Raw genomic sequence first — 17,362 nt, 5'->3', positions numbered from 1 at the left:
GTCCTCCCGAGCAGCCTTAATCTTGTCCACAATGTTACAGCACAGTCTATTATTTGTTATTGGCGTACCTAGATGTACAAGCCACACACCGTTCTCGCTCTTCAAAACAAATCTTGTTTGACCTCCTAGAGTAAAATATAAATGGATAAAAGTTTTGTTTGTTTGCTTTCCTCAACAGTGCCTGGGCCGCCCTATCTGTCAGTGGCTCACGATTCGGAGACGTCGGCCGTGGTGCGCTGGGATGCACCCGACGTTATGATCCCTGGCATGGAGCTGCAGGGTTACAGGCTTCAGTTTGGCCGTAAGGACGTGTCCCCCCTGGCTACTCTGGAGTTCACCCCCCAGGAGAGGCAGTACACAGTGGCCAGCGTCCACCGTGGTGCCACCTACCTCTTCAAAGTCCAGGCTAAGAGCCGAGGGGGCTTCGGGGAGGAGGCTACGGCCGAACTGCATGTGCCTGAACAAACACCCCAAGGGTACCCCCAAATCAGCGAGAGCTCCAACGTGACCTGCTGCTCGGTAGAATTGGCATGGTCTCCCCCGGTGCTGGCAGAGCGCAACGGGGACATCACGGAGTACACACTGGCGTACCAGGAGACGGGCGTGGGGGGCGCACCCCGGGAACTCAGCCTGCCCGCCATCCAGTCCAGCTACGTGCTCAACAGCCTAAAACCCAACTCGGCGTACGACGTGAAAATACGCGCGCACACGAGTGTAGGTCCAGGGCCCTACAGCCCGCCGATCCAGTATCGGACTGTGGCGTTTGAGACAGGTATGGCTTGCCTGTTTCTCTCCCAACCCGGGGGGAAAAACACAAAATTGAAAACAACAAGCAACAACACAAAAATGAAACCAACTTCCCCCCCCTCCAACCACCTTCACTTCTTCTCCACGACAAAAAAATCCTAGAACCTTAAAAAGTTTGCGGGGGACACTCACTTCACTAACCCAAAGGTAAAACCAGTCAGTAAGTTACAGTCAGTCAGTTTGAAAAAGGGGAGGAGACGCGGCGTTCCAAGGTAAGTGCCGGTTGGTCAGACACCTTGCAGTCGCCTTTCAGCCCTTTGCAGCCACACAGCTAATGCAGCCTCACACACACACCCCCAATTTGCAAAGAAACTAAACAAAGGTAGGAACTCAGTGTTTCAGTCAAGAGTTCGTTTTAGTCCATTTCCGTTAGCAAGTGCAAGACTTTGGTTCCTTATTTCCGTTGGTTTTCAGTTTGTTTTGAGTCTACCTCTCCTACTCTGTCCCCCCCCCCCCCCCTCCCACTATGGTAAGGTTTGTGGCATGGCATCCCCCCGATGCACTGCTAACGACTGTCGGCATGCTGTGTTTGGGTCTGTCTTTGTGCCCGCCAGGCAGCACATCGTGGGCAGTGCCAACTCATGCTCAGAGTGCAGAGATGGTTGGCGCCAGAACCACAAGGGTGAACGACTCCTGGTTTTCAATGGAATGGGAGCGGGCAAAGTGGGATAGTTACTAGTAGAAAGATGTGGTGGTCAGAGAGGGGTTGGCACTGCCCGGGTGGCCAACCAGCGGGCACGTCTGTGCTCCATGGGTCCGTACTTGTCCATGAGTCTCCCGTGCTGTGTGTCTAACCAATAGCGTTGCCCCCTTCACAGCCTATCACAGCACAGCTCACCGCCCGCTCACTACTCCAACCCAGAGGACCCCAGCTGGGAAAATAACTTACGCTTCCTTTTTTTCTCTTTCACACTCTCTCACTCTGTCCTTTCCTCCTTCCCCAGCTCTCCAAACTAAACACAACCTCTCTGTTTTTGTTTTGTTCGTTTTTCTTTATTTTTCTCTTCTCTCTCACGACAGATGTCCCGAAGAACTTCACAGTGAAGTGGGTCACCAAGACAACGGTGTTGCTAACGTGGAAGTTTGCTGAGAGACGGTTCCCATTCCGGTGCACGGTGAGCAAAAGATAGACAGACAGACAAATCGACACACACATCTACAGGACTCTATGAATTCATTTGTGACTAATTATGCCACTGACTGCAATTTTGATTTAAGTCACAGTTCAAACGATGCAATCTTGCATAGACCAAATTATAGAGTTAATCAACCCTTACAGAGAGAAGTCTATAGATAGCCAGGCATACACATGCCATCTTGGAACACACTATTCCCAAAGAATATCTCCTACAAACTAGTTTTACATTGTCCATGCTTTTACCCAGCCGTTTTACCCCGGAGCTGAGACTTCCCTAATGTGTCTTTTTTTTGTGTGTCTCCGTTTGTCCATCTGTCCATCTGCCCCCTGTCCAGATTGAGTACAACCGCCAGAAGATGGACGTGGACGCCCGGCTGACCAAGGCGCTGGTCACCAGCCTGCGGCCCAACACCACCTATGAGTTCCGGGTCACGTGTCAGGAGAACACGGAGGGTGGACCTCGCCACCGTGTGGTCGCTAGGACTGCACCGCCCATCCTGGTCAAGAAGCCCAAGCTGGACCTCTACTCGGAGCCGGACAACATTCTGACCATGGGCTTCACCCCGGTGGAAAGCAAGGACATCAAGTGAGAGAAATTGACACCTAGGTTTCGGTATATGGGTTCATGGGTTTGCCTGACGTGGTTCTTTCTTTCATCGTTCTTTCTTTTGCTGGTTCATCCTCCTTTCTATCTCGCTTTCTTCTTTTCGCTCTTTTGACGGTTCGTCCCTCTTGCTTGCTGTCCTCTCTTTTTTTCACTCCCTCAAACTCCCACACTCTTCCACATAGCACACATTACACCTTGCTTTCTTGCCCTCGCCGTTGCCAACCTTCTGTCTCGCTCTCTCATTTCCACTCTCACTCCGGTGTTCCATTATCCTCTCCCTCTCACATTCCTTTTCCTCTGACTTACTATCTATCTCGATCTCTATCTCTATCACTCTCTCTCTTTCTCTTTCTCTCTCTCTCTCTCTCTCACATACATACATACACACTTTCAGGCTAAACCCAACCTAGCCCATTCGTCTCTGTAGTGTAAGTTAGTGTTATGGCTCTCTGAAGATGTTGTATGTCCATGGTACTGATGTCTGTGTGCCTCGCAGGAATTTCTATGTGGTGGTGGTACCACTAAAGAAGGGCTCGGGAACAGCCCGACATCACAAGAACCCAGACGAGATGGACTTGGAAGAGGTAAGAACCGAGGAATTACACACATTCCAGCGTTGCTCAAAGTCCACAATGGACTTGTGTTTCAACCACAGTGCTCTTCCTAGGTGACTCAACTTCTTTTTATCACTAAAAACTTGAACCATATGTACCATATCTGAATAAAACTGCTTTTTTTTTTTTTTGGTGACGTACTCAAAAGGCACTACATTTCTATAAAATGTCATATTGCGCCCTCGCATGTGCTTCTGGCTAAGTTCGCCATATGCCATGGAGATGTTAATAGCAACGTCGGAGAGGTACTGTCGTTTTCCCCAGGTGTGGTCCCTCTCTCCCTCCATCCATCCTGCCGGGAGAGAAGGGAATTACCTCCCTGCTCCCACCGTTCCTCGGTTGTTAGGGGTGATCTTGAGCTGTGATCAGCGAATGGGCCGCGGGAAGATGTTGGGGGTTGGGATCTTCCCGCGGCTTTGGATCAGCGGTGAGCTGATTTGGGATTACCAATATTCCACCTCTTCGGAGGACTCCTTAATTTTCTGTTGTAAAGGAATGGAGTGGCCTGGTCTGTCAGGGCACCATGCCAACAAGCACCCTATTGACTTTGGGGCCTGAGTGTGCGGAGGGAATCGACCTGCAAAACCCTATTTAGGAAGTTTTCAGTGGACATTTAGATTTTTACACAAACTCCATTGATCAGGTATGTTCTCCTCTTCACACACTGACTGATCAGATAGATAGATGGATGGATGGAGCAATAGGAATGATAAACTCATGAGTAGACAGGTAGGTGGAGGAAAAGAGACAGACAGACAGACAGACAGACAGACAGACAGACAGACAGACAGACAGACAGACAGACAGACAGACAGACAGACAGACAGACAGACAGACAGACAGACAGACAGACAGACAGACGGTACTTTCGATGGATACAGTGGGTCTGCCAACTCTTTCCCTTTTTAACGTTTTAAGAGAGCATGCATGAACATTCTCAGTCAACTTTTTCAAATAGAGATGAAGCAATTAATATGTAGAGCGATGGATAGACAGCTACAGTTGACAGATAGACATTCAGACGGACAAACTAACCAAGATAAAGTCCCTTAGACATCTCACACCTCCTCAGCCCCCTTCCATACCTCCTTCACCTCACCCCTCTCTCCCTGTCCCCTCCAGCTGCTGAGGGACATCACCCCGAAACGTCGCACCAGGCGCCAGCTGAGCCAGGCGGACGGCAAGAAGCCTTACATCACAGCCTGCTTCAAGCAGCTCCCCACCTCGTTCACCCTGGGCACAGAGCACCGCCACAGCAGCTGTGAGAACAAACCTCTGGAGCCCGGGCAGGAGTACGTCTTCTTCCTGCTGGCCGAGCTCAACACCACGACTGGGGTGAGGACTAGAGATGGAGATGAGAGGCGCATGTGGATACACGTGCACATGCACATTCAGACACATATACGCTTGCACACTCATACATACATACATACATACACACACACACACACACACACATATCCATATACAATATCCATACACAGTATAGAGATAACTAACTGGTCATACCAGATGTTTGAGTGAGTTAATGAAAGGTATTCATGTTATTTATAGCTACACTACTTCTCAGTTTAATTCCATTGAGCCCTTGTCTATATTTTATGACTGTCTATTTGTTTCCTGTTAATTGTATTGAGCCCTGTGTCTATCTCTCTCTCTCTCTCTCTCGCTCTGTGTAGAAAATGTTTGCGGCCAGCCCATACACGGATCCAGTGGTGACCCCAGAGATGGAAGTGGATCCTCTGCCCATCGAGACGGGTGGAGATGGCCTCATCTGGGTGGTGGGGCCCGTGCTGGCCGTGGTCTTCATCATCTGCATCGTCATCGCCATCCTCCTCTACAAGAAGTGAGTTACGTTGTAGGAGACGCTGGGGAGAATTGTGAATGAAGGCAAGGGTGCGAAGGAGGGGACAAAAAATGAGGGACTGCGGGGATAAGAAGACGCAGAAGGTTTAGGGAAAGAGCTAATGCTCTGTGTTAATTGAAACCAGACACATGTTAATGAGGATATCTTCACTTGAAGGGGAGATATCTAAAGCCTTGTTTTAACCTCAAAGTAACTGAAATCGAAAGTATTTACAAGCAAGCCGTTAAAGGACTATATCGGATTCTGTTTTAACAGTTGTAGGCAACACACTGTCTAAGAGACCACGAGCCCCAGTAGTATACTATAACTGTGTGCAGTCATGTATGTAGAATAAGCAGGCCAAAGTTTGAGTAGGAGAAACAGGGCCTAACTTTTAGATGCTCCCTGACAATTAGTCTGACCTTGGCTTGTACCTCTGCATGCTGGTGGTTAGGGAGAGTAACATCTCTCCTTGGATCTCTCTCTCTCTCTCTCCTCTCTCCTCTCTCTCCTGCATTCCCTCTCTCTCCCTGGTGGCTAGTGTTTCTACCTGCCCTTGGTCCTGACACCCCCACCCTCCCCCCCCTCACCAAGACACACACACAGTCATAAACACACACACACACACACATACTCACACACGCACTCACGGTAACACACACACACGACCCAGACCGGCTCCTCCAAATGCTGATGAGCTTTATCTAGCTAGCACTGCGAGGCGGCTGCCCCTGTGAATTTTAAAATGCTCTCTATTGATTTCTCTCTTCTCCCCCCTCTCTCTCCTTGTGTTGTGTTTTTCCCCTCTTTATATATTTATTTGAAACTCCATTGCTTTCTCCGGAAGCAGCAAACCTGACAGGTAAGGCTTAGCCGTACTTTATTGCTGTGTGTTTTTTCGGCAAGAAAATGACCTGTCTCAGCATAAAATATGTTTTTAATTAGTCGGGGTGAAAAAATGTCAGGGAAAGAGAAGCTGGCTCACTAGATATTACTCTCGAACTTGTTTCGTGGAGGGTTATCTCGACATTCAGCACTAAAGTTGTTGTAGCAGCACAGTGAGCTTTTTTTGTGTGGAGGGTGGACATTTTGTTTGGTTGGGTCTTGACGGTGTGCGTCTGTGTTTTCCTTTCCCCCTTCAAAGCCGTAAACGAAAGGAGTCAGAGCCCAGAACAAAATGTCTGCTGAACAATGCAGAGATCACACCCCACCATCCCACAGACCCCGTGGAAATGAGACGCATCAACTTCCAAACCCCAGGTACGGTGTGGAGACGGGACACATACAAACACAGACCAATTTAGCAGCATTGTAGGGACTTATAAGTGAATGCGCACACATGTACACTGCCGTTCAAAAGTTTGGGCTCACTTAGAAATGTCCTTGTTTTCCATGAGAACATACATGAAATGAGTTGCAAAATGAATAGGAAATATAGTCAAGACGTTGACAAGGTTATAAATAATGATTTTTAATTGAAATAATAATTGTGTCCTTCAAACTTTGCTTTCGTCAAAGAATCCTCCATTTGCAGCAGTTACAGCCTTGTTGTCAATTTGTTGAGGTAATCTGAAGAGATTTCACCCCATGCTTCCTGAAGCACCTCCCACAAGTTGGATTGGCTTGATGGGCACATCTTACATACCATACGGTCAAGCTGCTCCCACAACAGCTCAATAGGGTTGAGATCCGGTGACTGTGCTGCCCACTTCATTATAGACAGAATACCAGTTGACTGCTTCTTCTCTAAATAGTTCTTGCATAGTTTGGAGCTGTGCTTTGGGTCATTGTCCTGTTGTAGGAGGAAATTGGCTCCAATTAAGCGCCGTCCACAGGGTTTCAAAATGGAGTGATAGCCTTCCTTCTTCAAGATCCCTATTACCCTGTACAAATCTCCCACTTTACCACCACCAAAGCACCCCCAGACCATCACATTGCCTCCACCATGCTTGACAGATGGCGTCAAGCACTCCTCCAGCATCTTTTCATTTTTTCTGCGTCTCACGAGTGTTCTTCTTTGTGATCCGAACACCTCAAACTTAGATTCGTCTTTTCATTACACTTTTTTCCGATCTTCCTCTGTCCAGTGTCTGTGTTCTTTTGCCCGTCTAAATCTTTTGTTTTTATTGGCCAGTCTGAGATATGGCTTTTTCTTTGCTACTCTGCCTAGAAGGCCAGCATCCCGGAGTCGCCTCTTCAACTGTTGACGTTGAGACTGGTGTTTTGATGGGTACTATTTAATGAAGCTGCCAGTTGAGGACTTGTGAGGCGTCTGTTTCTCAAACTAGACACTAGTAATGTACTTGTCCTCTTGCTCAGTTGTGCACCGGAGCCTCCCAAACCTCTTTCTATTCTGGTTAGAGCCAGTTTGCGCTGTTCTGTGAAGGGAGTAGTACACAGCGCTGTACGAGATCTTCAGTTTCTTGGCAATTTCTGTTATGGAATAGCCTTAATTTCTCAGAACAAGAATAGACTGACGAGTTTCAGAAGAAAGTTCTTTGTTTCTGGCCATTTTGAACCTGTAATCGAACCCACAAATGCTGATGCTCCAGATACACAACTAGTCTAAAGAAGGCAAGTTTTATTGCTTCTTTAATCAGAACAACCTTTTTCAGCTGTGCTAACATAATTACAAAAGGGTTTTCTAATGATCAATACGCCTTTTAAGATTATACCCTTGGATTAGCTAGCACAGCGTGCCATTGGAACACAGGTGTGATGGTTGCTGATAATGGGCCTCTGTATGCCTATGTAGATATTCCATTAAAAATCATCCGTTTCCAGCTACAATAGTCATTTACAACATTAACAATGTCTACCCTGTATTTCTGTTCGATTTGATGTTATTTTAATGGACGAAACTTGTGCTTTACTTTCAAAAACAAGGACATTTCTAAGTGACCCCAAACTTTTGAACGGTAGTGTATGGAAACACCCACCACTCACATGTACATACATACTTTTTTTAGGAAATGCACACCCTCGTACACGAACAATCAAACACCCCTCACACATTGACATACACATAGAACATAAAGACATCCATACTCTCACCAGCTTATGCACACACAAACATGTTCATGCATACACCCAAGTAACCTCACACAATTATCATGTGAAAAAAAATGAGAATGGCTCATGTATCACTAAAAATCATAGTGGATTTTAGACTTTCAGACCCATCAGCTCAATGAAACTATATTTTGAAAGGTTTTGAATGTAGACCAATGCTGTGTTTTGTGCTTTAATTTGTGTTTCTCCATCTACCCATACATACTACTACAAACCAACCATTCACAATAACCATAACACCTTGTATCTCTAAAATTATCAAGATTAGAGATTGTTTTTTTGTATTATAGCATCTTTCTCAAAACCTCGTCCTGTACTTTTAGTCCACTTTTCTGTCCTTCTACCATCACTGTCCTCGAGTGTTATGTTGTTCATCATCTTGGCTGGAAAAGCCCTCTCCGTTAAAAGACAAGAGCACTTGATCCTGCTCTCATTTTCTCTGGGCTTCTCCGTCTAAAGCCTTGGCTGACATTTCCCCGTGGCTTCTGTCTGGCCTTGTTGTCTGTCTACACCCTGTGACCTTGTCACACATTTCCCCCGTCCTTGTCTTTTCTCCTTGCTCCCTTGTTTCCTCTATTCATCTCTCGCTCCCCCTCTCCTCGTCTATCAGTCATCAGTCTTCTGTCGCCAATCTTCAGTCCATCAAAAGGCTCACATTTCAAAGGACCTAATCTCCTGTGCTGCATGGTGAACTCGAGATTTGGTGCAGGCAGCCTATACTTGTAACCCCCACCCTATTTGTACATTGGAGGACAGAGCGAAATATCATTGGACTCCCAACACACACACACACACACACACACACACACACACACACACACACACACACACACACACACACACATGTTACAGTTGCTTGAACCCCTCTCCTTTATCACACACTCTTGGATGTAGGGCTCGTACTCTCACCACCGGCCCTGTAATAGCAGAGAAAATGAGCACGATGGCCTTTGGTCGTATTTGTATCGGCTTTCCTTCCAGTTCATTCCCTCCTCCGCGTCTCTACTCTCCTCCTCCTCCTCCACCGCTCCTTAAAGAATAATGAAAAACCTTATTACGGTGGCTCTCTCTATCACACACACACACACGCGACACACACACACACACACACACACACACACACACACACACACACACACACACACACACACATTCTACGTATTATTAAGTGAATCCTCTTCTCCTTTTGCCTATTACTGTCGTTCCATTGAATTCAATGTCATTATCTCTTCACTTGGTGAGATGTTAATTTAAACAGACATTTTAGCGCAATTAAGCTGGGCGGGGAACATTTTCGAACATCCCCATTAGCTAATAGTGGCCATTGTTCAAACGAGCGTACTCTACTACACTTGGAGGGCCCTCCAGTCCAACCCAAAGGAGCATATGTCACCAAGCCCATGCCTGCACAGTGGCCGCTGCCTTGGGTTAGCATGAAATATGTTTTAGATGATATGTCAGATGCTAAACCAGACTATAGTCTAGGCGTGTGTATTTGCGTGTGTTCGTGCTGCTCTGGCGCCCTCTCGTCCTTATCTTTAGGTTTGTACTCCGGGTTTGTCTCCAGACTCGCCTGGCTAATGAAGCACAACTTAGTTGATATCTGTCATCTCCCCCTCCAAACCCACTCCTCCCCGTCTATAGCTATTAGTTATCTCTCTCGCTTTTCTTTTCCTCATTTTGTGCCTCCTACAGCTATTAACCGCTCTCTCGCTCTCTTCCTATCTCTGTCTCCATTCTTTCCCACATTTTTCCTTCTTTTCATATTTGTCTGTCCCCTGTCATCTGTCTGCATTTTCTGGTTCCTTTCTTTCTGTGCTTTCGCTCTCTCTCTCCGAGGGCCACTTTCGCACATCTCCAAATCCAACTCCCAGAGGTCTCGGCTCTCATCGTCTCACTTCCTGCCAAGCCCTCTGGTCAGAGGCTGACTTCCTCTACCAGGCCTGCAGGAGAATACCGTGCCCTGTTCACTTATGCATCCACACACTTACACACACAGACAGACACATACAGAAAGTATTCACACCCCTCGATTTTTTTCCACATTTTGTTGTGTTACAAAGTGGGATTAAAATGGATTTAATTGCCATTTTTTTGGTCAACGATCTACACAAAATACTCTGGTGTTGTCAAAGTGGAAGAAAAATTTGAACATTACATTTTTTTATGGAAAATAAAACACTAATATATCTTGATTAGATAAGTATTTAACCCCCTAAGTCAATACATCCTTTGTCAGCAATTACAGCTGTGATTGTTTGCACACCTGGACTGTTCAATATTTGCACATTGTTCTTTTAAAAATTCTTCAAGCTCTGTCAAGTTGGTTGATGATCATTGCTAGACAGCCATTTTCAAGTTTTGCCATAGATTTTCAAGCCGACTTAAGTCAAAACTGTAACTGGGCCACTCAGGAACGTTCAATGTCGTCTTGGCAAGCAACTCCAGTGTACATTTGGCCTTGTGTTTTAGGTAATTGTTGAATTACCTGCCTAAAAGGTGAATTTGTCTCCCAGTGTGTGTTGGAAAGCAGTCTGAACCAAGTTTTCCTCTAGGATGTTGCCTGTGCTTTGCTCTATTCCATTTATTTTTGTCCCAAATAACTCCCTAGTCTCAGTGATGTGTTGTGTTAGATTTGCCCCAAACATAATGCTTTGTATTCAGGACAAAAAGTTAATTTCTTAGCAAAATTTTTTGGAGTATTACTTCAGTGCATATTTTGGAATATTTTTATTCTGTACAGGCTTCCTTCTTTTCACTCTGTCATTTATGTTAATATTGTGGAGTAACTAAAATGTTGTTGATCCATCCTCAGTTATCTCCTATCACAGCTATTAAACTCTGTAACTGTTTTAAAGTCACCATTGGCCTCATTATGAAATCCCTGAGCGGTTTCCTTCCACTCTGGCAACTGAGTTAGGAAGTGTACCTGTATCTTTGGAGTGAATGGGTGTATTGATACACCATCCTAAGTGTAATTAATAACTTCACCATGCTCAAAGGGATATTCAATGTCTTCTTTACGAGGCATTGGAAAACCTCCCTGGTCTTTGTGTTTGAATCTGTGCTTGAAATCCACTGCTCGACTGAGGGACCTTACAGATAATTGTATGTGTGGGGAACAGAGATGAGGTAGTCATTTAAAAATCACGTTAAACACTATTATTCAAATAAATCAAATCAAATCAAATGTATTTATATAGCCCTTCTTACATCAGCTGATATCACAAAGTGCTGTACAGAAACCCAGCCTAAAACCCCAAACAGCAAGCAATGCAGGTGTAGAAGCACGGTGGCTAGGAAAAACTCCCTAGAAAGGCCAAAACCTAGGAAGAAACCTAGAGAGGAACCAGGCTATGAGGGGTGGCCAGTCCTCTTCTGGCTGTGCCGGGTGGAGATTATAACAGCACATGGCCTAGATGTTCAAATGTTCATAAATGACCAGCATGGTCAAATAATAATAATCATAGTAGTTGTTGAGGGTGCAACAAGTCAGTAACACAAGAGTAAGTGTCAGTTGGCTTTTTCATAGCTGATCTTTGAGAGTATCTCTACCGCTCCTGCTGTCTCTAGAGAGTTGAAAACAGCAGGTCTGGGACAGGTAGCACGTCCGGTGAATAGGTCAGGGTTCCAGAAGGTCTGGGACAACAGGTCTGGGACAGGTAGAACATCCGGTGAACAGGTCAGGGTTCCATAGCTGCAGGCAGAACAGTTGGAACTGGAGCAGCAGCACGGCCATGTGAACTGGGGACAGCAAGGAGTCATCAAGCCAGGTAGTCCTGAGGCATGGTCCTAGGGCTTGCCTCAGGACTACCTGGCTTGATGACACACAGAATCCATGTGTGTCATCACGTCATTATTGCACACAGAGTCCATGCAACTTATTGTGTGACTTGTTAAGCACATTTTTACTCATGAATTTAATTAGGCTTGCCATAACAACGGGGTTGAATACTTACTCAAGACATTTCAGCTTTTCATTTTTTATTAATTTGTAAACATTTCTAAAAACATAATTCCACTTTGACATTATGGGGTATTGTGTGTAGATCAGTGACACAAAATCTAAATTGAATCATTTCAAGCTGCAACACAACAAAATGTGGAAAAATTCAAGGGGTGTGACTACTTTCTGAAGGCACCATGCACACAAATACATGCTCCAACCCCACGCTTGCATCGGGGAACGCCTCATCTTTGTGTTTAACTACACTGTCTTTCCACAAGTCGTCGAAATCAGGTGGTACGCACACACACACACACCGCCGGAATGATAAATTACGTTTTTAGACCGGAGATTTGTCGCCCCCCCCTCTACATTTAATTAGTTATTGTCACGGTGAAATCAGAGGAAGGGGATGTCACACGTCTTCATCCCCATCTTTCTGCACTTGTCTGCTGATTTCCTGACCTGCTCATCCCCTTCTCATTATGCCCAGTCTCTCTTCATGGAAATTGTCAATTGAGTCAGATTCTCACCTCAGAGAAGCCTGACCGGATGACTTACGGGATGGTACAGAAGGATGAATCTTAGTTAGGAGTTAGCCCTTTGGGTACACCCAGCCACTCATCTCTGAAGTGTGGTAAGGGTTTTTAAGGTCACACTTTGAGGACAGGAAACCGTGTGCTCTGAGGACTTCCAATTAGATGACCTGTAACCTTTTGGTCACCAACTTTTGTGCACATCCATTGTTTCGTTTCCTTGCTTTCTCTTGTGCATATGACCAGAAGTATATTTTGTCTCTGTCGGAAGAAAACCTGTAGCTGTTGGAAATAAAGTGTTATGTGTCTTCATAAATGGTCAAATATGGCAGTTTTTACATTCCCTGAAAGCTTTTTGGGGGAGATGTTTTGTTTTAACAGTGATGATTTACTTAAATGGCAAGTGTTCGTTGTTCTCCTTACAATGTAGTTTGAGGGCTACAGTTGTCCACAATATGCAACGCTAAAAAGGAGTTCACGTACTCAATCTTTTCACCACCAAGTGCCCTTGCCATGTACAGTATTTGTATTTGCTGCAGCATTTGTACTTAATCTAGAGTATGCATCTATGCTTCATTGGGCTACTGTGTGCTAGCGGTCCATGAGTGTATTCAATTGAAATGCTTTTGTCTCCCAGAAACTGAATTTGCACTCCTTTCGAGTCCAGAGCAGTAAGCAGCTGCAGTGCCGAGCTTCAGTGACCTCATCTTGACCAAACAGACAGGTGTGAGGAGCACGGCCTAAGATGGCCCTCTTTCTGCCTGAGTAGAAAGACAGACAGAGACCTGAGAGGGTGTAGCTGTGACGCAGCCTTTACCTTCATGGATCTTCTTGACAGACTTTGTACTGTCAGAACTGCTTCCTTTCGCACCAGCTCAGACTTCTGAACAATTTTTCAGAAGATATATAAGCCGTTTCCCTTTCTTCCTTCCTTTATTTATTTCTCTCGCTCTCTTTTATGATGGCAATTTTCTTACCTCTGTTTATGTACGAGAAACAAAATCAATTTCTGACCCACACTATGGCAAGGCAGCTTGATAGAGGAGTTTCAATTGGGCAGGAGTGATGGACGCCTGTGCCAAACAAACAGCTTGTGCTGCCACCGCGGCACTGATTTTGCCAGTGGGTGGGAGGAGGGTCAAGGTATGCTGCTGAATGTGTGGCCTACTTTCCTCCTGCCTGTCTGACATGCTGGCTTCAAATCCAACACTCCCTGTGAAGAACCTCAATAATTCTGGACAGGGGAGGATCTGTAAAAACATAACACAAAGAATAGTGATTAATAACATTGGTAAACATTTGTGAAGGATTGAGAAAATGTGCATCTCTGTATGTGTGTTTCTTCGCCTTTTATAATTTTGTCAATTTTTAGGATTTTTAAGTTGCCTTTGCATTTCAGCATTTTTTTTTAAACAAGTTTTTCTTTCTTTTTTATGTTTGCTATTCTTCACAGATTCTGGTCTGAGCAGTCCTCTAAGTGATGCCGATTTTGACTATGAAAGTTAGTCCCTACGCATTTAGCTCCTGTGTTTGTCCTCTCGCATTATTTTTGATTTTCTAGCATTGCCCCCATTTACAAAGTTTATTTCCCACACGTTGCAATTTCAGCACTAATTTTCTTTTTTTTTTTCTTTCGTAACCCAGCTGTTTTGACTTTGGTTGGATTTTCAGTTGCGTTATTCACACAAAGCTGTTTGGCTGCGCATTAATCCACTATACGTAACCTCTGCGATCACTTCTGCTGATGTAAAGATGGGGGGTTTTGCAGGAGTTCTGTCTTCTCTCTCACTCCCCTTGCTCCCCTCCCTCCACCCCCACCACTGCTTCAATTCCAATCTGAACTGACTGGGTCTTTCTGCAGTCTACGAGATAACGAGCGGAATTAATTAAAGACCCTGGCAAACGATGGTTCGACATTTGATCGTCTCCCTCTCGCAGGGGGAAAAAAGGAAAATCGTTTTTTTTCTCCCTCCAACGCCGAGGCACGCTGAGAGTGTCTTCTCTTTTATATGTAAATAAACATATATAAACAGGCCAGTGGCCGGGGCTATCAAAAGGAATCATTTTTTCCCAGGCGTATCGACTGCAGATCGGAGATTGGAAATGTTTAATCAGACGCTAGTTGTGTTTCTCCGTGCCCATTGATCGCTGCTGTTAATTGCTAAGAAAAAATGGAGGGACTACTTCGATATTGGAGGGAAAGACTGTGGGAGAAGAGGGGGGTGGGGTAGAGGAGGAGGAGGAGGTGGACAACAACTTATCCTTGAAAGACTTTACATGTGATCGACTCGTTTGTCTTTGGCAGGCCCAATAATAATAATGATTTGGGGGGGTGCTTAAATTTGTACTATTTCACCTTTTTCCTCTGAGCCCTGGTTAAACATTGTACAATAATGAACCGGGTACCAATAGGTTCCATTTCAGATGCAGCCCCACTGTCTGTGTTGATACAGAGAATATTTTGTCGAGTTAGGCAGGATTCAAGATGAAAATGGACTGTCTCCATAAGAACCAACTCGGAGCGCGATCTAGTCTGCTCCTCTGTAATGCATTGTGGGTTGTATTAATAAAAAAAAAACAGTTTAGATGTATTGCTTGTTTTTAACAGACTGAGAGCCCAAATGAACGCCATTAAAATTATACTAGACAGCTATTATTTACTCGTCCGTGCTTTTGTTAAATTAATGAAGCAAACATCAGTCCAATTCATATACATTTCCTTTAAGTTTAAATAAACACAGTTAATACTAGTTTCACGTATGCCAGTGGACCTACGTTCTTTTGTATATCCCAGGTTACAGTTCCTTTTTTCCAAACCAAACACTTAAACCGTAGCCTCCGCAACTGTCCTGCACTTATAGTACATCTGAGGCAGTACGATTGGCTGCAGATAGGCACTGAGGTACTAAGTGTTTGAGTACAACGCTGTCTGCCACTGAAACACTAAGCGCACTCTGCTTTTGATCTTGCCGCTAACAAACCGCTCTCTTTTTTCCGTTCTTTTCGCTTATAGCTCCTGATACCTTTTCCCGTTGAGTTTGTGGGATAACAAATTGACAGCCTAAGTCGAATTCTTCCGATTTTAACCCGCATTCGTTGTTAATAAATGCACCATCCGGCAATGATTAATAACAACACGTTTCCAACCGATGCCATAGGAAAGTAGCATGCGACGTTAGCTCAGTCAGAAACTGATATGTGAGCAAACAAATTTAGGAACTTGTCCAAATACAACTACATCGTGGGGGGCTTGCTAATACTGCTCTTCCCATGCAAGGTTTTGTCTATTAATTCAACTTTACAGAACAATTCTTAAAGGAGTATTAAGAAGGTTGTTTTATTTGGCCTCACAAAGGATCGTCAGATTGGTTCACTTATTGAAAAATTAAGACATGCTATTGAACTGTGTAAAAGTCACTGCTTGAATTTAGCTGGTGCTGGGACCTCGAAATTTCAACTACATCTCTTATGCTCTAAAATATGAACACCAGTATTGTAAAATGAAATTGAGCACCGGCACCTAAAATGAGTACAGGCACTTCTTTCATTTCACTGTAAGCACTGATAATAATACAATAATAACTTCAGCCTTATTCAATCAGTGGGTCTTTAGAAGATCTAGTGTGATCCACCTTTGAACCAGTCCTCTAATACAACACAGCATGTCCAGTCATCAACTAGAACTGTGGTGTTCAGTGCCTCAACCTCCATTAGTCCCTGTGTCTCCTATATCCCTGTTATATCCCTATAATCTTTGCTAATCCCCATGTAATTGTCGGCGTAACATTGTTCCCTTCAGTTAAAAAAAATTACCATCACTAATTGGGAGTGACGCCAGGGAGTGTCGAGTGTCCCCTCCCCGACAAAACAAAACATTTGTGATCCCGTCAACATTCGGAAGGACGCTAAGCGCCACGCAAATGGGATAAATTTAGGATGCTTAATCTGATTACGCCGATTTTGCATGCCCAAGGACGTCATCAAGATTTAGACAACTTTTGACCTCCATTTGCAGAAAGCAACAAAGTGGGCTTAAGCTCCTTTTAAAAATATGACTAGCGTTAAGTTCCGTGCCGGGGATATGTCCAGGGACAGGCCAACAATATATGACTCCACCGTATTCCATTACATGCCCAGCATTATGCTCCTAAATGGATTAGCTCCAGTGTACACACACAGCCCCGCCAATAATGTTACAGCACATTGCCTGGTGCACTTGGAGAGCTATAGAGAAAAAAAATCGCAAAAATATCCCCAGTACTGACTAGGCTGGTTTGAATATGACTATATTTCTAAGGCTGTTGGGAAGGCGGTAGTGGTGGAGGAGTGCTACAGAGACCATGCAAAAATTGCCTTTAACTTCTTTGGGCTCAACTCCCGTTAACGGGATTGATTTGAGAACATCTGGTGAAATGGCATAGCGCCAAATTAATTTTTTTTTGTTTTTATATTTAATTTTCATACATTCACAAGTGCAACACACCAAATTAAAGCTTAACTTCTCGTTAATCTAGCCACCTTGTCAGATTTCAAAAGGGCTTTACGGCGAAAGCAAACCATGCGATTATTTTAGGACAGCGCCCAGCATACCAACACATGAAAATCAAATTTCAACCCGCCAGGAGCAACACAAAAGTCAGAAATAACAATTTAATTCATGCCTTACCTTTGAAGAACTTCTTCTGTTGGCACTCCAATATGTCCCATAAACATCACAAATGGTCCTTTTGTTCGCTTAATTCCGTCGTTATATCTCCAAAATGTCCATTTATTTGGCGCGTTTGATTCAGAAAAAC

The 17,362-nt window shown here is 44.6% G+C and overlaps 1 protein-coding gene across 32 annotated transcripts in view; it reads left to right on the top strand.

Moving 5' to 3' along the window:
- LOC106613507 (receptor-type tyrosine-protein phosphatase S) overlaps positions 1–17,362 on the top strand; it is a 282,372-nt gene that overhangs the window by 219,236 nt on the left and 45,774 nt on the right. For 12 of the 32 annotated variants that reach the window (XM_014215826.2, XM_014215825.2, XM_014215827.2 and 9 more), the window contains 9 exons: positions 179–772; positions 1,828–1,922; positions 2,281–2,531; positions 3,049–3,136; positions 4,289–4,501; positions 4,846–5,012; positions 5,860–5,874; positions 6,157–6,272; positions 14,020–14,067. In XM_014215826.2, coding sequence (XP_014071301.1) covers positions 179–772; positions 1,828–1,922; positions 2,281–2,531; positions 3,049–3,136; positions 4,289–4,501; positions 4,846–5,012; positions 5,860–5,874; positions 6,157–6,272; positions 14,020–14,067 — 1,587 coding nt within the window. The remainder of the gene's footprint in view (positions 1–178; positions 773–1,827; positions 1,923–2,280; positions 2,532–3,048; positions 3,137–4,288; positions 4,502–4,845; positions 5,013–5,859; positions 5,875–6,156; positions 6,273–14,019; positions 14,068–17,362) is intronic. The other 20 variants (XM_045687309.1, XM_045687316.1, XM_045687307.1 and 17 more) reach the window with 8 other exon arrangements.

Source organism: Salmo salar, chromosome ssa10, assembly GCF_905237065.1.
Source record: "Salmo salar chromosome ssa10, Ssal_v3.1, whole genome shotgun sequence".
In the NCBI taxonomy this organism is placed as follows: domain Eukaryota; kingdom Metazoa; phylum Chordata; class Actinopteri; order Salmoniformes; family Salmonidae; genus Salmo; species Salmo salar.
This window is presented reverse-complemented; position numbering and strand designations above follow the sequence as displayed.